This window comes from Oryx dammah, unplaced genomic scaffold (genome assembly GCF_014754425.2).
Source record: "Oryx dammah isolate SB20612 unplaced genomic scaffold, SCBI_Odam_1.1 HiC_scaffold_3, whole genome shotgun sequence".
NCBI classification, from domain to species: Eukaryota; Metazoa; Chordata; class Mammalia; order Artiodactyla; family Bovidae; genus Oryx; species Oryx dammah.
In genome coordinates this window covers 99,855,906-99,883,042 of record NW_024070187.1, presented here as the reverse complement: position 1 = coordinate 99,883,042, position 27,137 = coordinate 99,855,906, and the positions used below count along the sequence as shown (strand labels likewise).

At 38.7% G+C, this 27,137-nt stretch overlaps 1 protein-coding gene across 8 annotated transcripts in view; it reads left to right on the top strand.

The window, feature by feature from the left end:
- MAPK10 (mitogen-activated protein kinase 10) overlaps positions 1-27,137 on the top strand; it is a 372,947-nt gene that overhangs the window by 193,997 nt on the left and 151,813 nt on the right. For all 8 annotated transcript variants that reach the window (XM_040237275.1, XM_040237270.1, XM_040237269.1 and 5 more), the window contains one exon: positions 21,153-21,322. In XM_040237275.1, the coding sequence (XP_040093209.1) occupies positions 21,153-21,322 (170 nt within the window). The remainder of the gene's footprint in view (positions 1-21,152; positions 21,323-27,137) is intronic.

Genomic DNA, 27,137 nt, shown 5'->3' with positions numbered 1-27,137 from the left:
TTTGGCCACCTGATGTGAAGAGCTGACTCATTTGAAAAGACCCTGATGTTGGGAAAGATTGAAGGCAGGAGGAGAAGGAGAAAACAGAGGATGAGATGGTTGGATGGCATCACAAACTCGATGGACATGAGTTGGGTAAACTCCGGGATTTGGTGACGGACAGGGAGGCCTGGCGTCCTGCGGTTCATGGGATCACAAAGAGTCCGACACGACTGAGCGACTGAACTGACCTGCACTGATTCTGATCCAAGCCTGGGTTATTGCAGGAGCTTAAGGGGTTTACTCTCAAAACTTCAAGAGATATATTTGAAAAATATGAGTGAGATCACGTCCTTGGTTAAAAACAAAACAAACAAAACAGAAAAACCATTTGGTCAGTGAGATGTCTTCCCACCTCACTAATGGTAAAAATTTTTTAAATAAATACCTAACCCTTTGCCTTGGGTATTGCCACCTAGACACACTTCCTTAAAATGCGCTTCCTTTATTATCCACTTGGCTCACTCATTTACTATTTTCAGAACTTGGCTCAAATATTCTATATAAAATTGCCCCTTCCTACTCCACACGGCCTATCTCACACTTCCTACCCAGCTTCTTTGTCTTCTATTTTGTCCCCTCCATGACAGCTTTTGATATATGTGACTTGCATGTTGTTTCTCTCTGCTGGAATACATTTTTCGCTTGGTGTGAGCTCCCACAGACTGACAAGGCTCACAAGCATTGAGTGTGCACACCTCTTCCCTGCTCTAAGTTCAGTGATGTTGGGTTGGTAGATCTGTCATAATAGGAATATGTACATTATGTAAATAAACAATTGGTGCAGATAAGTCCTCTTCCCTCCTCCAACCCCAGCCAGTTGTTGAATAATTACAGCACATAGTTGGGATTTTCTCTCTTCTGCACACAGCTGTGTTGTAGTACTAACAATAATATCTGGCAGAGGGTGGGCTCTCACCAAATATTTGCATAATGAATGATACATGTTTGGTTAATGCAGTCAATTGCAGCTGGGATAGTGCCCTGGTGGAAAACGAGCAGGCCTGAATTTCTGGTTAGAATATCTGGGCCATTTGCAAGCTTTATGATTGTAAGCCATTGCCTTAGCGTCCATGGTTGTAGTCATTTACCATGGGCATTAGCCCTTAAGAACCAAACCAAAAACAAACCAAAAAAGTTTATTTTTTACATATTTTGAGATTAATATGAATTTAAGAAATTATCAAAAAAATCTTAAAACTTCAGCTATTATTTTTAATCCAAAAATCTTCTGTGTAGGTTGAAGTTATTTTTAAATTGTCTCCCCAAATTTGCGTACAGATTCAGAATGTCTAGTTCTAGGAAGAGTTCTTAAAGAGTTTAAAGCAAAGGAATAAAGAGAAGAAATGAAGCATGAACTTTTTTAATGGCTCTGATTTTTTTTTTTTTTTTGCTTACTGTGAACTTTTAATACCTAGAAGATATACATGTGTATTCTATAACTTAAATCCTAAAAATATCATAGCAAGCAGGATATTTCTAGTTGTGACTCAGAGTGCTTAATTTACTTTCCATGTAGAACTTTAATTTGATGATGTTTATTTTTTCTGTCCTGTAGCTGTGTGCCTCATTTACTATTCCAACAATTTAAAGAAAATGGTGTCTTTATTTTCTCTAAATGAATGCAGAATTTATTTATTTGAGTTTTATTTATTTATTTGCTTGAGTTTTCTTGCAAACTATGTGCTTTGGAAGCTTCTCATTTTATGAGACATCTCATGGATCCCTGGTATGCCGTGGCATTTAACACCATGTACAGTAGGGTTAGGTTGTCCCAACTTCTTGCCTCACAGGTGGTATGTGAAGACCTTTAAGTAACTTGTCAACAATTAGGGATCGAGTATATCCCAAATGGAGGGCTTCCCTGGTGGCTCAGTGGTAAAAGAATCTGCCTGCCAGTGCAGGAGGCATGGGCTCCATCCCTAAGTGGGAAGAGGCCCTGGAGAAGGAAATGACAGTGCACTCCAGGATTCTTGCCTGGGAAATCTCACAGACAGAGGAGCCTGGCAAGCTACAGTTCATGGGGTCACAAAAAGTCGGATGCAGCTTAGTGACTAAACAACAATATCCAGAATCTAGGTCTCTTGAATCTTAATCTCTGGCTTTAAAAAGTTATATCATATTTCCAGGTTTCTCACTGTTATAAGAAAGAAATCATAGAAAATATAGAAAATAAAATTGCCCAGGTAGTTATCAACAGTAAATATGTCAGTTAACTGTAGTAATAATCTTATTTCTTTGTTAAATTATTTGAAGAACATGAGATTCATTGAATTTTTTAGCTACTCCTATTCATTTTTTTTTCTTTAAAAACATCAAGCAGCTTTTGTAGACAGGAGGTTTCTTGCTCTATTATGGGGAGAAATTTGTCATAGACAATGAAAAACAATCTTAAGTTTGCCCTTGTATAAATCATTTACAAAATATAGACCAATAGGGAATTGAAAGTGCCAGAACTCTTGATTCTCCAGAGATGTAGGTAAGCCTTCTTAGCCTTCTTTTCTCAATTGAATAGAAAAGTGAAGAACTGTTAAATTTCACTCTATGAATTAAGAAAAAAATCTGTGAAAATTGCTGTTTTTGGAACTCTGGTGTACTGAATAGATGAGTCATGGTTTTAACCAAGAAATATATGCACAGAGAGATACTGTATGTTGGAAACCACATGCATACCCACTGGTGTCTACAGCATTTACCACATCCCAGTTTGTGTTACCATTGGTTGTACAAGTTTATGCTTTCCCAGCTCAATGGTGATGGCCTCTAGGGTAGGGCCAGGGCATCCTTATCCTTGTCTTCCAAGCCCAGACTTCTACCTTAATTCAGGAAATGCTCAATAAGTGCTTTTTGAATAAAAAAGGGTAAATAAAAACTCAGAAAAGCACTAGTAGAAATTTGCTCACCTTTGAAAATCAAGTCAATTTCTCAACATCTTAACATCTTGATAAGTGCATATCTTCAGTTCAGTTCAGTCGCTCAGTCGTGACCGACTCTTTGCTACCCCGTGAACTCCAGCATGCCAGGCCTCCCTGTCCATCACCAACACCTGGAGTCCACCCAAACCCATGTCCATTGAGTTGGTGATGCCATACAATCATCTCATCCTCTGTCATCCCCTTCTCCTCCTGCCCTCAATCTTTCCCAGCATCAGGGTCTTTTCAAATGAGTCAGCTCTTCATATCAAGTGGCCAAAGTATTGGTTTCAGCTTCAACATCAGTCCTACCAATGAACATCCAGGACTGATCTCCTTTAGAATGGACTGGTTGGATCTCCTTGCAGTCCAAGAGACTGTCAAGAGTCTTATCTAACACCACAGTTCAAAAGCATCAATTCTTCGGTGCTCAGCTTTCTTTATAGTCCAACTCTCACATCCATACATGACCACTGGAAAAACCACAGGCTTGACTAGACGGACTTTTGTTGACAAAGTAATGTCTGCTTTTTCATATGCTGTCTAGGTTGTTCATAACTTCCCTTCCAAGGAGTAAGCATCTTTTAATTTCATGGCTGCAATCACCATCTGCAGTGATTTTGGAGCCCCAGAAAATAAAGTCAGCCACTGTTTCCACTCTTTACCCATCTATTTGCCATGAAGTGATGGGATTGGAATATATTTAATTTGTATTTTGGTTAATTTGTTAATCACAAGTGTTAATCTAACACTTATTTAACAATTTATCAACTTATTGCCCTATCCTATTATTGATGCTTGAGTTGATTACAAATCATTTAAAAGGATTTCTTGATTTTCCAAAAGCCTTAAGAGACAGGAGGTTCATGTTAGTGAGTCAACAATTATGGTTTTATGCAACAGTGGAAATAAAGAGACTGAGCTCAGTGATCTGCTTTTTTGCTGTGACACAGAAACTCTTTGGGCTTTCTTTGCGTGGAGACATCTACACATCGAATGATTATTGATTGGTTCCATCATTCATTTATTCAACACATCTTTATTGAGTGGGGTTCCCTGGTGGCTCAGATGGTAAAGAATCTGCCTGCAGTGCAGGAGACCCATGTTTGATAACTGGGTCAGGAAGATCCTCTGGAGAAGGGAATAGCTACCCACTGTAGTATTTCTTGCCTGGAGAATTCCACAGACAGAGGAACCTGGAGGGCTACAGTCCATGGGGTTGTAAAGGGTCACACACAACTGAGCGACTCACACACTTCTTTACCGAGTAGCTCTAATATGAACCTGTAACGTAGAAATTAGGGGAGCAGGGTGGGTATTGTTACTGTCCTCAAAGAACACCATCTAGTCTAAAGCACAGTAGAGAGTAGCTTGGCTTAAAACATAAAGAAAACTTCTTCCAGTTTCAGTTAAAACCTCAGTGATAACTATGGGCTAAACGATAACAAGTCAGAAAAGGAAACACCTCAATACTTAACAGATGCTTTCTATCTGTGGGGACTTCATTAAGACTTTATCTCATTTAATCTTTACAGTGCCATTAACTACCAAGACAATTCAATTATGTTTTATTCTGGGGTTGGAAACCTGAACCATTTTACTAGAATGTCTTTATCTAGTCTCATCATGGAATTTTGACATCTTCTATTGGTTACACAGAATTTTAACTGAACTGAGTAGCGACTAGGACTCAGAACCCAAATACTATAATTAAATGCAAAGAAGCCTAAGATTCTATTGGTGGCCAGTAGGAAAAAAAAAAGAAGACTTTTATATAAATTCCAAAGGACAGTAGTGATGTATAAGGTCTAAAATATTACTGGGTAATGACATAAATAGCAGTCTCTTTGTAGAGTTCTTAATGGCAAAATTGTTTTCAGTGTCTTCAGAAGTTAGTGTTTTTTGGTATAGCCCCTTGTTAGAAATAAAGGCCAAGACTGAGCCTGTTGAATTTTCTAGTTAAAACGATGCTTTTCTTAATAGATATAAAATGTTACTAGATGACTAGGTAAGTAGATTTTATTTTGCTACTCTAATGTCTGGATAACAAATGTGCTATGTGTGTGTATATATATATATAGTAATAATAATCTTCCTAGCCACAAATGGTGGCTGTTCTAAATAAATGAAAACTTAACTTTTAAACAGATTTCAAAAGAGTGACATTAGTGTTACATTTATGCCTTTTACCTCTGCAGGCTTTTTAAAAGAGATTTATTATGTAATTATTCCAGTTAGTAAGTAGATTCCATTATGCTGCTAAATATTATCTAACAAAAATGTATAGATCCTACCTAAGATTTGGTTCTGTAATGATAAACTTCTCTATTGGTTTATGTGAGTATGTGTTTGGTTTGCTTGAAGCATGTAAAAGTTCAGGCCTGACTTGTTGAATGATCTTGTTGAATGATCTTAACCTGAATGTAAATGTAACTCAATATTATGAGAGCAATTATGGTTGAGGTAGTAATCAGATTAAATGAAGTTATTGCTTATATCTGACAAAATTATTGTGCTGTAAAAGGTCCCAGAATTATCTGTGGTTTTCAATGTATGGTTAATCATGCTCTGTCAGTTAGGTTCACGTGAGTTCAGTTGCTCAGTCATGTCCAGCTCTTTGCGACCCCATGAACCCCAGCACACCAGACCTCCCTGTCCATCACCAACTCTCGGAGTTTACCCAAACTCATGTCCATTGAGTTGGTGATGCCATCCAACCATCTCATCCTCTGTTGTCCCCTTCTCCTCCAGCCTTCAATCTTTCCCAACATCAGGGTCTTTTCAAATGAGTCAGCTCTTCACATCAGGTGGCCAAAGTTTTGGATTTTCAGCTTCAACATCAGTCCTTCCAATGAATATTCAGGAATGATTTCCTTTTGGGTTGACTGGCTTGATCTCCTTGCAGTCCAAAGGACTTTCAAGAGTCTTCTCCAACACCACAGTTCAAAAGCATCAGTTCTTTGGCACTCAGCTTTCTTTATAGTCCAACTCTCACATCCATACATGACTACTCAAAAAATCATAGCTTTGACTAGATGGACCTTTGTTTGCAAAGTAATGTCTCTGTTTTTTAATATGTTGTCTAGGTTGGTCATAGCTTTTCTTCCAAGGAGCAAGGGTCTTTTAATTTCATGGCTGCAGTCACCATCTGCAGTGATTTTGGAACCCCCCAAAATAAAGTCTGCCACTGTTTCCACTCTTTCCCCATTTATTTGCCATGAAGTGATGGGACCAGATGCCATGATTTTAGTTTTCTGAATGTTGAGTTTTAAGCCAACTTTTTCACTCTCTTCTTTTACTTTCATTAAGAGGCTTTTTAGTTCTTCTTCCTTTTCTGCCATAAGGGTGGTGTCATCTGTGTATCTGAGGTTATTGATATTTTTCCCAGCTATCTTGATTCCAGCTTCTGCTTCATCTAGCTTGGTATTTCACATGATGTACCCTGCATATAAGTTAAGTAGTTTGATGCTAGCACAGGTAGGCTCATGAGGTTTAAGAAAAGATGCCATCATCTTAACATAAAAGTGCAAGGTGAAGTAGCAAGTACTGATGTAGAGGCTGCAGAAAGTTATCCAGATGACCTAACTAAGATGATTAATGAAGGTGGTAACACTGAGCAACAGGTTTCTAAGCATTGTCAAAGCAGCCTTCTATTAGAAGAAGATTCCATTTAGGATTTTCATAGCTATAGAGGAGAAGTCAATGCCTGACTTCAAAGCTTCAAAGGACAGCCTAACTGTCTTGTTAGGGGTTAATATACCCAGTGACTTTAAGTTGAAACCAATGCTTGTTTACCATTCTGGAAATCCTGGGGCCCTTAAGAATGATGCTAAATCTACTCCGCTTGTGCTCTCTATATGAAAAAACAAAGCCTAGATGGCAGCACATCTATTCATGATATGATTTACTAAATAATTTAAGCCTACTGTTGAGACCTAGTGCTCAAAAAAGATTCCTTTTGACATATTACTGCTCATTGACAAGGCATCTGCTCACCCAAGAGCTCTGGTGGAGATGTACAGTGAAATTGATGTTGTTTTCATGCCTGCTAGCACAGCATCCATTATGGAGGTCATGGACTGAGGAATGATTTCCACCTTCAAGTCTTATTATTTAAGACATTTTGAAAAGACAGAGCTGCCATAAACAGTGATTTTTCTGGTGGATCTCGGAAAAGTAGATTGAAAACCTTCTGGAAAGGATTCACTATTCTAGTTGTCATTAAGAATATTTGTGATTCATGGGGCAAGGTCAGAATATCAATTAAACAGGAGTTTAGAGGAAGTTGATTCTAACCCTCCTGGATCACTTTGAAGGGTCTGAGACTTCAGTGGAGGGAGGAACTGCAGATTCTTGCAGTGAAAAAGCAGGAGAATTAGAATTAGAAGTGAAGCCTGAAGATGTGACTGAATTGCTACCATCTCATGATAAAACTTTAACAGATGAGGAATTGCTTCTTAGGGATGAGCAAAAAAAGTAGTTTCTTGAGAAAGTAGCTACTCCTGGTGATTTTCTTTGAAGAATGTTGAAATGGCAACAAAGGATTTAGAATATAATGTAAAAATAGTTTACATTCAATATCACAGTAATCCAAGTCTATGCCCCAACCATTAATGCTGAAGAAGGTGAAGTTGAATGGTTCTATGAATACCTATAAGACCTTCGAGAACTAACACCCTGCGAAGATGTCCTCTTCATTATAGGAGAATGGAATGCAATGGTGGGAAGTCAAGAAACACCTGGAGTAACAGGCAAATCTGGCTTTGGAGTACAAAATGAAGCAAGGCAAAGGCTAATAGAGTTTTGTCAAGAGAACACACTGGTCATGACAAACACCCTTTACCAACAACAGAAGAGAAGACTCTGTACATGGACATCACCAGATGGTCAATAATAAAAACAGACTGATTATATTCTTTGCAGCCAAAGATGGAGAAGCTCTATACAATTAGCAAAAACAAGACTGGGAGCTGACTATGGCTCAGATCAGAGAACTCCTTATTGCCAAATTCACACTTAAATTGAAGAAAGTAGGGAAAACCACTAGGCCATTCAGGTATGACCTAAATAAAGTCCCTTATGATTATATAATAGAAGTGACAAATAGATTCAAGGTACTAGATCTGATAGACAGAATGCCTGAAGAACTATGGGGTGAGGTTCATGGCATTGTACAGGAGGCAGGGATTAAGACCATCCCTGAGGGAAAAAAATGCAAAAAGGCAAGATGATTGTCTGAGAAGGCCTTACAAATAGCTGAGAAAAGAAAAGAAATGAAAAGCAGAGGAGAAAAGGAAAGATATACCCATTTGAATGCAGGGGTCCAAAGACTAGCAAGGAGAGATAAGAAAGCCTTCCTCAGCAATCAGTGCAAAGAAAGAGAGGAAAACAATAGAATGGGAAAGACTAGATATCTCTTCAAGAAAAACAGTGATACCAAGGGAACATTTCATGCAAAGATGGGCACAATAAAGGACAAAAATGGTATGGACCTAACAGAAGCAGAAGATATTAAGAAGAGGTGGCAAGAATATACAGAAGAACTATACAAAAAAGATATTCATGACCCAGATAACCACAATGGTGTGATCCCTGGCCTAGAGTCAGACATCCTGGAATGCAAAGTCAAGTGGGCCTTAGGAAGCATCACTGAGAACAAAGCTAGTGGAGGTGATGGAATTCCAGTTAAGCGATTTAAAATCCTTAAAGATGATGCTGTGAAAGTGCTGCACTCAATATGCCAGCAAATTTGGAAAACTCAGCCGTGGCCACAGGACTGGAAAAGGTCAGTTTTCATTCTAATCTCAAAGAAAGGCAATGGCAAAGAATGCTCAAACTATCCCACAATTGCACTCATCTCAGATGATAGCAAAGTAATGCTCAAAATTCTCTAACCCAGACTTCAATAGTATGTGAACCATGAACTTTCAGATGTTCAAGCTGGATTTACAAAAGGCAGAGGAATCAGAGATCAAATTTCCAACATCCACTGGATCATAGAAAAAGCAAGAGAGTTTCAGAAAAACTTCTACTTCTGCTTTATTGACTATGCCAAAGCCTTTGACTGTGTGGATCACAGCAAAGTGTGGAAAATTCTTCAAGTGATGGGAATACCAGACCCCATGGCCTGCCTCCTGAGAAATCTGTATGTAGGTCAGGGAGCAACAGTTAGAGCTGGACATGGAACAACAGACTGGTTCCAAATAGGGAAAGGAGTATGTTGAGGTTGTATATTGTCACTCTGTTTATTTAAATTATATGAAGGATATATCATGTGAAATGGCAGGCTGGATAAAGCACAAGCTGTAATTAAGATTGCTGGGAAAAATATCAATAACCTCAGATATGCAGAAGACACCACCCTTACGGCAGAAATCAGAGAACTAAAGAGCCTCTTGATGAAAGTGAAAGGGGAGAGTGAAAAAGTTGGCTTAAAACTCAGCATTCAGAAAACGAAGATCATTGCATCTTGTCCTATCACTTCATGGCAAATAGATGGAGAAACAATGGAAACGGTAACAAACTTTATTTTGGGGGGCTCCGAAATCACTGCAGATGGTGATTGCAGCCATGAAATTAAAAGACCCTTGCTCCTTGGAGGAAAAGCTATGACCAACCTAGACAGCATATTAAGAAGCAGAAACATTACTTTGCCAACAAAGGTTTGTCTAGTCAAAGCTATGGTTTTTTGAGTAGTCATGTATGGATGTGAGAGTTGGACTATAAAGAAAGATGAGTGCCAAAGAATTGATGCTTTTGAACTGTGGTGTTGTCCCTTGGACTTCAAGGAGATCCAAGCAGTCCATCCAAAAGGAAATCATTCCTGAATATTCATTGAAAGGGCTGATCCTGAAGGTGAAAATCCAATAGTTTGGCCATCCGATGTGAAGAACTGACTCCTTGGAAAAGACCCTGATGCTGGGAAAGATTGAAGGCAGGAGGAGAAGGGGATGACAGGAGATGAGATGGTTGGATGGCATCACCGACTCGACATGAGTTTGATCAAGCTTCGGGAGTTGTGATGGACAGGAAGCCTGGTGTGCTACAGGCCATGGGGTTGCAAAGAGGCGGACACGACTGAGTGACTGAACTGAAGTGTAAACGTAGTTGATAAGGCAGTGGCAGTGTTAGAGAGGATTGACTCCAATTTTGAAAGAAGTTTTACTGTGGGTTAAATGTTATGAAACTGCCTTGTATGCTAGGAATAAATCATTTGTGAAAGGAAGTCTGTTGATGTGGCAAACTTCATTGTTGTCTTACTTTGAGAAATATCCACAGCCCCTCAATCTTCAGCAGCTACCACCCTGAGCAGTCAGCAGTCATCAATGTTAAGACAAGAGCTTGCACCAGCTAAAAGACTGATTCACTTCACGCTCAGGAGTTAGCATTTTTTAGCACTAAAATATTTTAAAATTGAGATATTTATTTTTAAACGCAATACTATTGCACACTTAAGAGACACTACTTTTATAAGCACTGGGAGGCCAGAAAATCTGTGTGACTCTTTTTTTTTTTTTTTAAATGGTGAACTGGAATGAAACTTACACTATTCCTAAGATATGCATGTGTTGCCAGCATTCCATATAAAAGGACTAAGGCTAAGATTGTTAAAAGTTTGCCCAAGGCCTCCCAGTAATGATTCTTAGATGAAAGTTGTACTGTTACCCTTTGCTGAAGTACTCAGTCTAGGATTTCTCAAGTGCAAAATGAAAATACTTTAATCTTTTGTGTGTGTTTTGTGCTGATTTATTATACACTTAACACAGCATCTGGTCCTAATATAAGCGTGGTACTTAGTAGGTATTCAAGCAGTATTAGTTATCTTCCTTTATATACAAGGAACAGGCAGGCAGAAGCCATGCCTGTCCTGTTATTGATTACTATTATATGCTTTTTCAAATAAGTGAAAATAGTGATTAAACAAAATTTAAGTCTTAAGAGTTTTTACTGCATTACTGATTTGCAACAAGCCATTGATTCCACAGAGTAAGAGTTCTGGGAAAGTGATATAGATTCCATACTGCAGTCTTCCTCTTAAAGTGGAAACATTTCAAGAAGTTGAATGGGGAAAATATGCTCAGGACAGAACAAAATTTATTTCAGTTCACTTCAGTTCAGTTGCTCAGTCATGTCTGACTTTGTGATCCCATGAATTGCAGCACACCAGGCCTCCCTGTACATCAGCAACTCCCGGAGTTCACTCAAACTCATGTCCATCGAGTGGGTGATGCCATCCAGCCATCTCATCCTCTGTTGTCCCCTTCTCCTCCTGCCTCCAATCCCTCCCAGCATCAGGGTCTTTTCCAATGAGTCAACTCTTTGCATGAGGTGGCCAAAGTATTGGAGTTTCAGCTTCAGCATTAGTCCTTCCAAAGAAATCCCAGGGCTGATCTCCTTTAGGATGGACTGGTTCGATCTTCTTGCAGTCCAGGGGACTCTCAAGAGTCTTCTCCAACACCACAGTTCAAAAGCATCAATTCTTCAGCGCTCAGCTTTCTTCACAGTCCAACTCTCACATCCATACATGACCACAGGAAAAACCATAGCCTTGACTAGACAGACCTTTGTTGGCAAACTAATATCTCTGCTTTTTAATATACCATCTAGGTTCGTCATAACTTTCCTTCCAAGGAGTAAGCATTTTGTAATTTCATGGCTGCAGTCACCATCTGCAGTGATTTTGGAGCCCCCGAAAATAAAGTCTGACACTATTTCCACTGTTTCCCCATCTATTTCCCATGAAGTGATGGTTGATGCAAAAATAATTCTGTTTTTACATTTTGAACTTTGCTGTTAGATACTGGAATGCATTCTTAAATAAATGTTATGCTGTACATCATTTTAATGTGCATTTCTCACTTTGTTGTTTTTTTTTTTTTGCTAATGACTTGTTACTTGCTGTTTATTTTATATTTATTTTTAACTAGGGGAATGATGTAGGCCAAAAGCAAATTCAAGTGATTTTCTTATTCGAATTCAAAATGGTTCATAAAGCAGCAAAGACAACTCGCAGCATCCATAAGGCATTTGGCCCAGGATCTGCTAACGAAAGTGCAGTGCAGTGGTACTTCAAGACGTTTTGCAAAAGAGATGAAAGCCTTGAAGATGAGGAGTGCATTGGCTGGCATCGGAAGGTGACAGCAACCAACTGAGAAGATCATTAATGTGATCCTCTTATAACTACACAAGAAGTTGCTCAAGAACTCACTGTTGGCTGTTCTATGGTTGTTCAGCATTTAAAGCAAATTGAAAAGGTGAAAAACCTCAAATACATGGGTGCCTCATGTTGTTGCTCAGTCGCTAAGTTGTGTCTGATTTTTTGTGACCCCATGGACTGCAGCACTCCAGGCTTCCCTGTCCTTCACCACCTCCCGGAGAGTTTGCTCAAACTCATATCCAGTGAGTCATCCAACCCTCTCATTATCTGTCATCCCCTTCTCCTCCTGTCTTCAATCTTTGCTGACTGAAAATCAAAAAATTTGTTCTTTTGAAATGTTATCTTTTCTTATCCTACGCAAAAGCAATGAACCATTTCTTGATCAGATTGTGACATGCCACTAAAAGTGGATTTTATACGACAACTGGCAATGGCCAGTTCAGTGGTTGGACCAAGAAGAAGCTCTAAAGCCCTTCCCAAAGCCAAACTTGCACCCCTCAAAAAAGGTCGTGGTCACTGTTTGGTGGTCTGCTGCCCATCTAATCCACTACAGCTTTCTGAATCTTGGTGAAGCCACTACATCTGAGAAGTATGCTCAGCAAATCGATGAGATGCACCAGAAACTGCAGTGCCTGCAGCTGGCATTGGTCAACAGAAAAGGCCTGATTGTTCTCCACAGTGATGCCTGACCACATGTCACACAACCAATGCTTCAAAAGTTGAATGAATTGGGCTTTGAAGTTTTGCCTCATTCATCATATTCATCTGACCTCTTGCCAACTACCTACCACTTCTTCAAGCATCTTGAGAACTTTTTGCAGGGAAAATGCTTCCATAACCAGCAGGATGCAGAAAGTGCTTTCTAAGAGTTCGTTGAATCCCAAAGCAAGGGTTTTTATGCCTCAGGAATAAGCAAACATATTTCTTGTTGGCAGAAATATGTTGATTGTAATGGTTCCTATTTTGACTAATAAAGATGTTTTTGAGCCTAGTTTTAATGATTTAAAATTCACGGTCCAAAACCACAATTACTCTTTCAGCAACCTTAATCATCCTTAATGTCATTAAAGATTGTCTCAAATCTCCCCTTTAAAACTCATATGTAGACTATGTGATTCAGATTTTAAATGGAATCAACACATGCCTTTCTGGCATAACAAACAGAGTAGCAGGCATTTTTCCTGCTGACTTTATATTTCAATCATGGAGGGACATCATGAGCAATTCAATATATTGGTCATAACTATAAGACTAAAGAGCTCATTATCACTTGTGTCAAAAGTAGAATCATCACTTTTGGCAGATAGTTTTCAGTATCCAAATATCAGTGCTAAAATACTATCTAACGGATTGACCAGTTCATTTTCTGGAGATGTGTTTTGTAGTGGACTCATCTTGGCTATCCTGTTGAGCTAGATCGACATCACATCCAGAGCATCTTCAATAGTGCCTGGCACAAAGCATTTAACACCCACTCCAGTATTCTTGGGCTTTCCTTGTGGCTCAGCTGGTAAAGAATCCACCTGCAATGCAGGAGACCTGGGTTTGATCCCTGGGTTGGGAAGATCCCCGGGAGAAGGGAAAGGCTACCCACTCCAGTATTCTGGCCTGGAGAATTCCATGGACTGTATAGTCCATGCGGTAGCAAAGAGTCAGACATGACTGAGTGACTTTCACTTTCACTTCAAGCATTTAACAAATACATTTTCTGGGCAGCTCTGAAAATCCAGATTTCCATCACCAACACAAGACTGTCTACTTCAATCCTGAACTTCAATCACCAACACAAGACTGTCTACTTCAATCCTGAACTGTTCAGTGAACTTCAAACTCCAGACTGAGACAATTGATCAGTGAAAGAGTAGGATGTGTTACTCATTCATCTCTCTTAAGCTCTATTCCTACAGCTCAGTTTTTCATAAGAAAATGACATCACCGTTCTAAGTTATTTTAGCTGAACAAATGAATAGTAAAAGAAAAGCACATGTTTGGATTTGGACAAACTTCAATTCATATTAATTGGTACACTATTAATAGTTAATAGTTTCAAGACTTTGAGCCAATTAACAACTCTATATGCCACTTCCCCCACCTGTTGTTGGTGTTGAATATAGTATTTAACAGAATATGAAGTTCACCTTTACTTGGTAAGTGATCAATGCTGGTTCATCTTTCTCCCCCTGCCTTATTGAGAACTGAAATCATATGACTTGTATGGAGCAGAGTTCTATGTCTTTGATGAAAAAATGCTATATCTACTGCCTATTTGTTGATTCCAGGGTTATATAAAGAAGTGTTGAATATTTTTTCCCTTAGGGTTGAGTGCTGGAGAAATTTTGCTTTTCCTATGAACTATTGTATGATATACTTCATGAAATTAACAAATCAAAACTTGCCACTCACTGTGGTTTTGTTGTTGTCATGCTTTTCTTTGGCTTGCTGTAAGCATGACACTAACTTTCGTGTTCCAGACAGTAGACATTTGTAACTTAAGTCTTCTGGTAAAACTGTCATCTCTCAGCCTGCTTTATTTGACATTTGCTCTTAAAAGAGGATTTAATGGTTTTATTGCTCCTATATCTTTTATGGTGAACTGCACAAATCCTTTTTGAAACCACACAGAATATAAATAATAAATGAATGAAAGAATAAAATTGCTTGGTTTTATAGATATTAAGTGCAGAATTAATCCAGGCCTGATGATCTTTTCAGTTATATCATTCAAGAGAAACGAAAGAAACTTAACATCTAAAAATTCTTAAACCTTAATGCTTCCTGCTCAGGAAATGACTGGCAGTAACATTGGCCAGCCATGCACAAATGAAAATGAGGAGGGGATGGCATACGGGTTATTAGATTTGAGAAAAATGCAACCAAGGCTTTGGACATTTGCAAGATAGGATCAGTAACGTGGGACATTTGTTTCTGCAAACTCCGAAGCAATGTGCTAGCCACTGAACTGATGATGGGCAATCATGAAACAAGGCCCCCCCCCTTTTTTTATAGTTCTCTCTAATATGCAGTCTTTTGACAGAACAGGTTCTATTCAGATTTCCTTTCTGCCTACCAAACTGCTAATAACAAAAAAAATCTTCTTTTAATTTAGCTTAAATATTTTTTTTTTTTTGGCAGATGGAGGACAGGGAGGAAATGTGTTTGTTTTGAATTTTTTCAAAGAAAATTCTATTATGTCTGTATCAAGTAAATTGTCAATTCATTTAAATATAAGATTAGTATTTGGTGAAAGAATGAGTTAAGTACTTTTAAAAATAATTTGAATTGATAATAGAATAGAGTATTCTAAACCTTTAGTTATTTTGAGCTGTATTGATCTCCAAATGTTATCACTGTGATATTTATCATTTTTAATGTAATATTTCTTATTTATAATTAATTTCAACATCTTAGCTTCTTCTCTGAAAGAGACTTTTCATTTTGATGAGCATGTATGAATAGCATGTATGAATTTCATACGTTCCTCCATGTTTTATATAAATTTAATATGAATAGGTCATGGAATGTTTATCTCCATGAGATAAATGAAGTAAAGTTGACTGAGCACTATATTGCACCTGTGAGGTAGGAGAACATATCCTAGGGAATACAACATCCGGGCCTGTTATAGGGGTGCTGGTACCAAGGAAAGGCATCTTGGCATTATTTTAAACTTCCATATCCTTTGTTTACTTGGGTTGACCTGCGTTTCTTTGAGTTTTGGCCTCTCCAACTAGCCCTTTTTGAGTGGTGAGACTTCTTACATCTACTGTTCTTCAAAATAGTGGTTCTTAAAGTTTGTGAAGCTTGTTAGAACTACAAACTCTTGGTCTTGTCTTAGTCCCACTGAATCAGAAACTTTTCAGTGGGACACAGCAATCTGTTTTATAAGCTCCTCAGGAAGTTCTGATCTATATTAAAACATCAGAATCTCTGCCTTAATCTATTAGCCTTAAACTAAAGTCATACCTTTCCAATGGGCTTTCTGGGTGGTGCAGTGTTAAAGAATTTGCCAGCCAATGCAGGAGACTCAGGGGATGTGGGCTCTATCCCTGGCACAGGAAGATCCCCTGGAGTAGGAAATGGCAATCCACTTCAGTATTCTTGCCTGAGAAACCCCGTGGACAGAGGAGCCCGGTGGGCTACATACAGTCCATGGAGTCACAAAGAGTCAAATATGACTGAACACACACTCACGCCTTTCTAATATGAATTTTTGGTTCTTCCCTTCTTGGGTTCAAATCATCAGTTCTGGGATATGAACCAAGAATATATTAAAATATACAACTGGTGAAAAATCTCTTTATCACTGATCATATTTTCTATAGTGTGCTTAATAGCATATTTTCATAGGCACATTTTTAAAGAAGAGTTTATATTTGACCTTTATAGTCATGACAAGAGAGACTGCATGGAAATTAAGGAAGGAAAGTGTGTGTGTGTGTGTGTGTGTGTGTGTGTGTGAGTTCACAAACTTCACAATGATGATTTTCAATCTTATTGTAAGAAATTCTCTGAAATGGATAAAAAAGATCACTGAGTAATTTTTATTTTAGAAAATGTGTCAGGGCATTAGCTGACACATGAAATGAAATATCATTTGAGTAGCTTTTATTTGTTTCTTTCTGACAAGGAATACTTTTGTAGCTAAAATTTTGCTCTTAGTCTAAGCCCTTTGATTGTTTTAAACATTTTACCAAACTACCACTAAGTCCATTTATAGCTTCCCCTTTATGTGAAAAGTCCTGCTCCAGGCACACACTGTGAAAAATTATAGGGTACTTCTCAGGTGGGTCCGTTGCTGGGATGAAATGATATACTCCATTACATAAAACTTGGCCAGCTGGTGACCTGTCTGAGTACCAAGACTTTGTTAGTCCTTGAGTCTGGAGCAGTGGGTCTCTTTCAAATACCTGAATCTGAGATACAGGATAAATCCTTGTCCTAACTAGGCATTCTGGTTGCCAGTTTGTGTTTGCCATGGACAATGGAATTTGGCAATATGTAAAGACACAGAGTGTGTTCCCTGATGTAGATGCAGAAATATTATTTCTGCTGTGTAATAAGTGTTTCACTTTGCCAATATCTCAGGCAGAGCTGTATGATCTGTTTCACAGGCTTCAGGCAGTCCTTCTCCAGGGTGTGATTCTAAATATCCATCAGAACACTTAGAGGGCTTATTAAAGCAAGATGTTGGACCTCAGAGTTCCTGATTCAATAGGATTGGGGTGGGAGTGAGGCAGTTGTAGTTCTAAACAAGCCTGCAGGTGATGCCAATATGGATGCTCCAAGGAGGACACTGTGAGAATGATGTTCTAATGCTGCCTTTCTCAAAGTCAGATCCTCAAATCAGAACCACCTGCACTGCCTGCTAATCTCCCGACCCTCAGGACCATCCTGATGGCCTGAATTCAAATCTCTGAGGTGTTATGTCACTGATTTGTATTTGATCAAGCGCCCCAGGTGGTCCAGACGCACATTCACATCTGAGAACCAGTTAGAGGGGGAGGACAGGGAATAAGGTTAGCCAGAGAAAACACAAATCAAGTCTTCTTTTCAATATAACCAATTTTAAACCATGGCTTGGCATTTGTGGTTGTTTTATACATACTAGTTGAATGAATTAACGGTAATGAATGTAGGCAGGCAATTAGTCGCTACTCTGTTTGCTCCCAGCATCTTTTCTTTATTCTGCTCTAAGTTACATCATCCACATTTTAACTCCCTGCTTCTTTGACTGTCTTCATTTAGACGGGGACTTTATCTTTTTGTTCTGTCTCTAGAGTAAGAGGTCTGGAACAAAAGGATCATTACATAGGATCACTGCACACCTGGAGTGCAGTTGGAATAAGTGACATTCCAGAGGTGAAGAGAATGAATACATGGGGGAAGAAGAAAATAGATCACTTAGGTTTGATGAGACTAGTGTGTGCTAAGAATTTTGTGGGTGGTCAGAAATAGAAATGACAAAATGGCAAGTCAGGCATTTCTTCCCAAATTAACCTTGACGGGGGGGACGCTTCCCCTGTGGCTCAGTGATAAAGAATCTGCGTGCCAGTGCAGGAGACATAAGAGAGGCAGGTTTGATCCCTAGGTCGGGAAGATCCCCTGGAGGAGGGGATGGCAATCCATGCCAGTATTCTTGCCTGGAGAGTCCCATGGACAGAGAAGCCTGGTGGGCTATGGTGCATAGGGTCACAAAGAGTCGGACATGACTGAAGTGATGTAGCACGCATGTACAACCATGACAGATGAAATTTGTTTGTTAGTCGAACTACAATTTATTTAACCTTTCCTAGTTGAGAGGGAAAATGACTTTATTAGGGTTACTTTGCCAATATGTAAAAAAAAAAATCTAGAGTAAAAATAGATTATAGATGTGGAGAAGAGTTCCTGATACTGTGGTTGAAATAAAGGATTGTTATGATGTCCTTGTTTCTGTTATTGTCCACACCCATTGTCTAAATTATAAACTCTATTTAGTCTCCCGTGAATGGGCTTACAATGCTCTGATTCTTAATAGTCTTGTTTAATTTTCTGTTCTGTGCTTCACAGACTGCCTCCTGAATGTCAAACCTCTCATCACTGTATTTGTAAATGACTTGAATTTTCAGTCTCTGTCCGAACAACCTGGACTCCTAACACAGTCCACTCTGTTCTTTGAGGTCTGTGTGCATTGGTACTGGATTGTTTCTAGCACATGCATCCCAGTCATAGACTGCTTCTGTCACGAGTATTCAGTCTCAAGTCTGTCTGCGGTCTTAAGATTCTTGCACCAGATTCGTGGATTTTGCCACCATGTCCGCACAGTCCCCGTTGTATTTTCCTCATTTGCATCATTGATGCTGCTTGCCCCTCTTCCAAGAGCATACTAGGGCAAATCAGTTTGTACTTCCATTTCAATTTTTTAATTAGAAATGAAATGCCAAAAATATCTAAGGATACATGCAATGGAATATTACTCAGCCACAAAAAGGAATGCATTTGAGTCAGTTCTAGTGTGATAGATGAACCTAGAGCCTGTTAAACAGAGTGAAGAAAGTCAGAAAGAGAAAAAACAAATTTGGTATATTAAGGCATATATATGGAGTCTAGAAAAACGATACTGATGAACCTATTTACAAGGCAGAAATAGAGACACAGACATAGAGAACAGATTTTAGACCCAGTGGGGGAAGGAGAAGGTGGGACAAATTGAGAGGGTAGCATTGACATATATGCACCACCATATGGAAATCAGATAACTAGTGGGAAGTTTTGTACAGGAACAGGGAGCTCAACCCAGTGCTCGGTGACAATTTAGAGGAGTGGGGTGGGGTGGGAGTGGGAGAGAGGTTCAAGAGGGAGGGAGCACATGTATTCTTATGGCTGATTCATGTTGATGTATGGCGGAAGTCAATGCAATATGGTAAAGCAATTATCCTCCAATTTAAAAATATTTTTTAAATGTCTAGGGAAATGATTTTATTATCAACTAGAATTTCAGAGCCTGAGACGGTTTAACTTTTCTTTCATATTATGTGAGAATTAGATTTTCTGAGGTCAGTGTAAAAACCATACAAAGACCTTTAGTTTAGATTCTGGGCTCAGAACATTAAAGCCAGTTTTGTTTTATTTTTCACTAGTTAAAACTTTGGCATGCTCAAAAATTGTAAGGGACATAGAAAATTATTCGCTGTGTGGGCATGTCCCACTTATTATGCGTGGGGCATGGCCCACTCATAGACCACTAGCACTGGTCGATAAGCCACATTGCCTATTATTGTGGCAACCAAAACATGCCCACAGGTCTCCCAAATGCCTGCTAAGGGTTGGCACCACCTCTAAAGAGAACCACTGGTTTAGACTGTTCAGTTGTCAAGTGCTGGAACTTGGAAGGAACCCATGGAGCATGTGTGTGCTCAAAACCTGAACAACATCAGCAAGAAGGAAACGAATGACTTTTTGGGTAGGCATCCACCAGTGTGTGCTGCAAGGAAAAGGCTGGATAATATTCTGTAATGTCCCTTCTCACTACAGAATCCAAACTACTTAAAGTCATAGAAAGCAATGTAAGATCATTTATGCATAAACAATAATCATGGATAATGGATATTTACATTATATATATTCATAAATCATGATTCAAAATAGCAATTTCTTCAATTGCTAAATATAATTAATAGAATTTTTCTTAATGATAAATGAAAGATATAACAATTGAGATACTTAAAATCTAAACTTGAAATAAATAAAAGAGCTATCATGTGGTATTTTAGAACAGTGTTAGTGACTAAAATCTCTCCATGCAGGATAGTAGCACTTTTGGTATTACTGAGAGCAAAAGAAGTCAACACTATTTAATTCAAATTTTCCAAATTAAAACTATGCATTATTTTGTATCTCATTTCTTTCTGAGAAAAGGATATATATACAACCCTTTTTTAAGGCAAATTAGCCCTCATTGCCCTTTTTCTAAAAATTGAGTTTATTTATTTGGCTGTGCCAGGTCTTAGTTGTGACATGTGGGATCTTTACTTGTGGGATGCCAACTCTTTGTTGCAGCATCTGAGAGTAGTTCCCTGACCAGGGATTGAACCTGGACCCCCTGCATTGAGAGCACAGAGTCTTAGCCCCTGGACCACTAGGGAAGACCTAAATACATTCTTTTATTCCTCTTTATATGGCTGTTACAACAGATGGTCAGGGAGCATCTTTGAAGTATTAATATCTAACATAGTCTCTGGGGCCAGTAGATGTTTGGTAGGTGTTTGCTGCATAAATAAATGGTTTCAGTGAAACATTTCAGAAAAGATGATGCAGATCTAAGAATATTTTATCATAAATAGTTTTAACATTGAAAACAAATTTTTCTTTGCATATTTCTCAGCTCTTTTACTCCAGATTATCATGTGTGGGCTAATAGGTATTTTTTCCTGTGGGAAATGTGGGTTTATATAATGATCACAGATGACAAAGTATTAGTAATCACCGAAAGAACAGGCTTCTCTGCAGCTCATTGCCATTCTGGCTGTTCACTTGTCTCACATTTTCGTTGTTCTTTTCCACAGGGATTCGATAAACAAGTGGATGTGTCATATATTGCCAAACATTACAACATGAGCAAAAGCAAAGTTGACAACCAGTTCTATAGCGTGGAAGTGGGAGACTCGACGTTTACGGTTCTCAAACGCTACCAGAATCTAAAGCCTATTGGCTCTGGGGCTCAGGGAATAGTCTGGTAAGTAGGATGGATTTAACTTCTATTTTTAGAGGGAACCAGCTGTATATGTTGACTAGCCACAAACACACATATACAAATAAATAGTACGACTTGAGATGGGAAATATCCATTCTACCAAAGAAAAATAAGTGTATGAACATTATTAGAAATTTATTGACACATTGGTTAACAATATGTACATCTTTGCTTGTGATTAGCTTTTTCCTAGTTAAAAAAAAAAATCCATTAGACAACAACCATAGAGGAACCAAGAAAACCAGAGTTTTTGCTAAAGCCTTTCAAAAATCTTATTGGATGTTCTCACAGCAAGAAATGAGGAAAGATGTGTTCAGATAACCAGAAAATAAAATTATCTACTCTCAAGAAGTATAAATGAGATCTCAAATGTTTCAGTGACTTTTAAAGTTTAATGTTCAAAATTCAGTTGCCTATTAGAAAAGAGGTATTAAAAAAATGTTTGTTGAGTATTTCCAAAATGGAAAGATTTTGGGCTCCTTGGTAACCATTCTTTTTGTGACATTTTGAGTGGCAAATTGAAATGATGACAAATCAGGATCTAACTTACTGATTATAAAACTCTTGCAAAAGTGATGATATCAGATTAGTAAGCATTTTTTTTGTAGTTTTAACTTGTAATTTAGCAACCAAATATATTTAGTGTGAACTTCTTAGTGTAATTTTCAATTTAGTGGCTCACAACTATAAGTAAAAATTTAGGACAATGCATTATAAGTATACATGTATATTGATATTTATTTATAATCAATATTTACTTATAACAATATATTTATCTGTTGTATAACATATTAGGGATATCTATTTAAAAACACAAATACCCCTTTTAAAAGATGAATAAGATGAAGATGAAATAAACATCATTTTAAAATAGGTAGGTTTTTAAAAAATAATTTTATGCATTTTATTATTTATTTTTGGCTGTGCTGGGTCTTTGTTGCTATGGAGGCTTTCCCCTCGTTGCAGCGAGTAGGGGCTACTCTGTAGTAGTGGTGTGTGGCTCACTGTGTGGCTTGTCTTGTTGTGGAACATGGGCTCTAGAGCACAGGCTCAATAGTTGTGGCACACAGGCTTAGCTGCTCCACAGCATGTGGGATCTTCCTTAATCAGGGATTGAAACTGTCTCTCCTGAATTGGCAGGAGGATTCTTTACCATAGAGCACCAGGGAAGCTCTCGATTTTGATTTAAAAATCCTTTTCCCCCTCTCGTTTGATATATGTATTTTTTTTCATATTTCATAAGATGATCCTAAAATCTGATTCACTTCACTCTTTTAATAATTTATTTTTAAGACTATTTTTTAAGAGTAGTTTTAGATTCACAGCAAAATCAAGAGGATGATTCTGATTTTTCCCATAAATCCCTAGCTCATATGCATGCGTAGTATCCCCCGAATCAACATCCTTCACAAGAGTGGCACATTTATTACAACTGATGAACCGACAGTCACACGTCATAATCACCAAAGCCCATAGTTTGCAGTAGGGTCACTCTTGGTGTCATACATGCTATGGCTTTGGATAGATGTAAAATGATATGTATCCATTTTTATGGTATCATATAGAGTATTTCCACTGCCCTGCCAATCCAATATACTCCCCCTGTTTATTTCTCTCTATATCCTCAACCACTGGCAACAGTTGATCTTTTTACTGTTTTCATAGTTTGCCTTTTTCAGAATGTATAGTTGAAATCCAACAGAATATTGGATTGGCTATTCAGATTGTCTTCTTTCACTTAGTAATATACACTTAAGTTTCTGCCATGTCTTTTTATGGATTGAAAGCTCATTTATTTTTAGCAGTGAATAATATTCCATTGTCTGGGTGTACCATAGTTTATTTATTCATTCATCTACTCTTAGGACATCTTGGTTGCTTTTGTTTTGGAAAATATAAGTAAAGCTGCTTTAAACATTTGTGTGCAGCTTTCATGTGGATATAAGTTTTAACCATTCACTTCATGTTGACAACTCATTTTAAGCTCACTCTCAATGCTTAGTCAATGCAAATGGCAGAAGTGCCTAGCTGCTATACTACTAAATCATTTACTAGCACTTAAACTTCATTTATTAAATATACCAAGATTTTCACTGAAATTCACCTAGGGAATTTCAGTCTTTGCCAATGTCAATCAGTAGCTGTTTTTGCAATTTGAAGATGGAATATTTTAATATTTTAAAATAGTGGGCCAAAACGTCATTGTGTAGATATTTTACAAGTTAGGTAAATTTTTATTTTTAATGTTTGTTTATTATGGTGCAAGGTTGCAGGTCAACATCTTTGTGACACAAAATGTCACAGGTGACACAGTGACAATGCAGGAGGTATAAGAGATATGGGTTCCATCCCTGAATCAGGAAGATTCCCTGGAAAAGCAAACAGCTCAGTATTCTTGCCTGGAAAGTCCCATGGGCAGAGGAGCCTGGTAGGCCACTGTCCATGAGGTTACAAAGAGCTGGACACAACTGAGTGACTGAGCGCGCGCGCGCGCGCGCGCACACACACACACACACACACACAAGGTTGCAGGTGAACTTCTGTATTACACAAAACAATTTCAAAGTGTGGTAGACAGAATAGTGATCCTTCAAATAATCCCCAGAATTCTTGGTATGTTATCTTATTTGGCAAAAGGATCTTTTGCCATATAACTTAAGATGAAGGGGGCGTTAAAATAGGGGGATTGATTATCTTAGAATATCAAGGTGGGACCATTGTAATCACATGAATTCTTAAAAATGGAAATGGAAGACAGAAGAATGGATAAGAGAGACACAAGGAGAGAGAAGAGAATAGAGATTCAAAACATGACAGGGGCTTGCCTTGTTGGTTTTGAAGACAGAGGAAAAGTGTCATGAGACAAGGAGTAGGGCAGCTTCTAGAAGCTGGCAAAAGCCCTCAGTTGCCAATTAGCAAGACAATGGAGATCACAGTGATACAACCATGAGGAGCTGAAATTTGCCAGCAATACCCAAATGAGCAAGGAAACAGGTTGTTCTACAGTACCTCCAGAAAGGAACTCAGCCAGCTGATGTCTTGACTTTATCCCTGAGGGACTCGTGTAGGACCTCTGACCTGAAGAACTGTAAGATAATAAATTTATCTTCTTTGAGCAGCTAAGTTTGTGGTGATTTGTTGTGGCATTAACACTAATACATACATTATAATATTCTACTACTAAGATGATTGCTATAAATCTCCTAAAAAGCAGACACACCGAACTATTATTTTCAAAGGAAGGAGTTCAGAGTGCCTTTGTCAACTGTCCCCAAACTGTGAAATTCCTTTTTTCCTTCCAAGTTGCATCTTTTACCCTAGATTATATATGACCAATGTGAGGAGGATAAAATGTGCTTGGGAGAAACCAATATTAATTGTTCAGTTCAGTTCAGTTCAGTTCAGTCGCTTAGTTGTGTCTGACTCTTTGCGACCCCATGAACTGCAGCATGCCAGGCCTCCCTGTCCATCACCAACTCCCAGAGTTTACCCAAACTCATATCCATTGAGTCAGTGATGCCATCCAACCATCTCATCCTCTGTTGTCCCCTTTTCCTCCTGCCTTCAATCTTTCCTAGCTTCAGGGTCTTTTCAAATGAGTCAGCTCTTCGCATCAGGTGGCCAAAGTATTGGAGTTTCAGCTTCAACATCAGTCCTTCCAATGAACAGCCAGGACTGATCTCCTTTAGGATGGACTGGTTGGATCTCCTTGCAGTCCAAGGGACTCTCAAGAGTCTTCTCCAACACCACAGTTCAAAAGCATCAATTCTTCAGCGCTCAGCTTTCATTATAGTCCAACTCTCACATCCATACATGACTACTGGAAAAACCATAGCTTTGACTAAATGGTCCTTTGCTGGCAAAGCAATGTCTCTGCTTTTTAGTATGCTGTCTAGGTTGGTCATAACTTTCCTTCCAAGGAGTAAGCATCTTTTAATTTCATGGATGCAATCACCATCTGCAGTGATTTTGGAGCCCCCCAAAATAAAGTCTGACACTGTTTCCACTGTTTCCCCATCTATTTGTCATGAAGTGATGGGACCAGATGCCACGATCTTAGCTTTTAGAATGTTGAGCTTTAAGCCAACTTTTTCACTCTCCTCTTTCACTTTCATCAAGAAGCTCTTTAGTTCTTCTTCACTTTCTGCCATAAGGGTGGTGTCATTTGCATATCTGAGGTTATTGATATTTCTCCTGGCAATCTTGATTCCAGCTTGTGCTTCCTCCAGCACAGTGTTTCTCATGATGTACTTTGCATATAAGTTAAATAAGCAGGGTGACAATATACTGGCTTGACATACTCCTTTTCCTATTTGGAACCAGTCTGTTGTTCCATGTCCACTTCTAACTGTTGTTTCCTGAGCTGCATACAAGTTTCTCAAGAAGCAGGTCAGGTGGTCTGGTATTCCCATCTCTTTCAGAACTTTCCACAGTTTATTAATTATTAGTAAGGCTTAATTTGGGCTTCCTTGTGGTTCAGCAGTAAAGAATCTGCTTGGAATGCAGGAGCCACAGGAGATGTGGGTTCGATCCCTGGGTCAGGAAGATCCTTTGGAGGCATTGTGGCAACCCACTGCAGTGTTCTTTCCTGGACAATCCCATGGACAGAGCATCCTGGTGTGTTATGGTCCATAGGATTGCAGAGAGTCGGACGTGACTAAAGCAACATAGCAGCACAAGGTTTAATTTATTTTCTAGATTACATGTTTATATTTTCTTCTGCATTCTACTGTGTGGTTTGGATACCACTTGGAGAGTAGGAACCCCATTTAAGAGGTCACTACATCCATGAAGAATTTTCAAAGTAAAATAGAAAATAAAACAGAAACAAAAATTCCTGTGAAGGAGGAGAAATAGCAGACGGAGAAAGTAGAATGATTCATGGATACCTTTTTAAAATGGAAAGTTGTAGAACACGAGAAATTTTTCCCAAGACCCTCAGTTTTGATGCTCCAATCTTCATTGGAATCATTTCATTTTCTTTCAAATAAAACTACCACAAAAATCAGAAGTAGTATTAAGAGGAAGTTAATAGATTTTTAAAGATTAAAAAATAGCCCCAAAGCACCATTTTGCTCAAGAAGTTAACGGATTGTCCCAGAAACATTTGAAAATCTACTAGAACTAGTACTCTTGCCTGGAAAATCCCATGGACGGAGGAGCCTGATAGGCTGCAGTCCATGGGTTCGCTAAGAGTCAGACACGACTGAGCGACTTCACTTTCACTTTTCACTTTCATGCATCGGAGAAGGAAATGGCAACCCACTCCACTGTTCTTGCCTGGAGAATCCCAGGGATGGGGGAGCCTGGTGGGCTGCCGTCTATGGGGTCTCACAGAGTCGGACACGACTGAAGCGACTTAGCAGCAGCAGCAGCAGCAGCTATTTGCTAGTGTTAGTCACTCAGTGTGTCCAGCTCTTTGCAACCCCATGGACTGTAGCCCGCCAGGCTCCTCTGTCCATGGGATTCTCCAGGCAAGAATACTGGACTGGGTAGCCATACCCTTCTCCAGAAGATCTTCCCTACCCAGGGATTGAACCTGGGTCTCCTACCTTGCAGGCAGATTCTTTCTCATCTGACCCACCCGGGAAGCTTTTTATAGGGTACATTGGGCCTCTGTTTCTCCTCGTACAGAAATGAAATCATACAAGGTCTTAAGTATAGTAATTGAAACAAATTTCAGTAAATAAAATGTCCTTGAGTACAATTTTTACTCCAGTAAAATCAGTAAAATTAATGATAGCTTTATCAGCAAACTTGTCAATAAAAGGACACCTGAATTCCAAAATATTAGCCT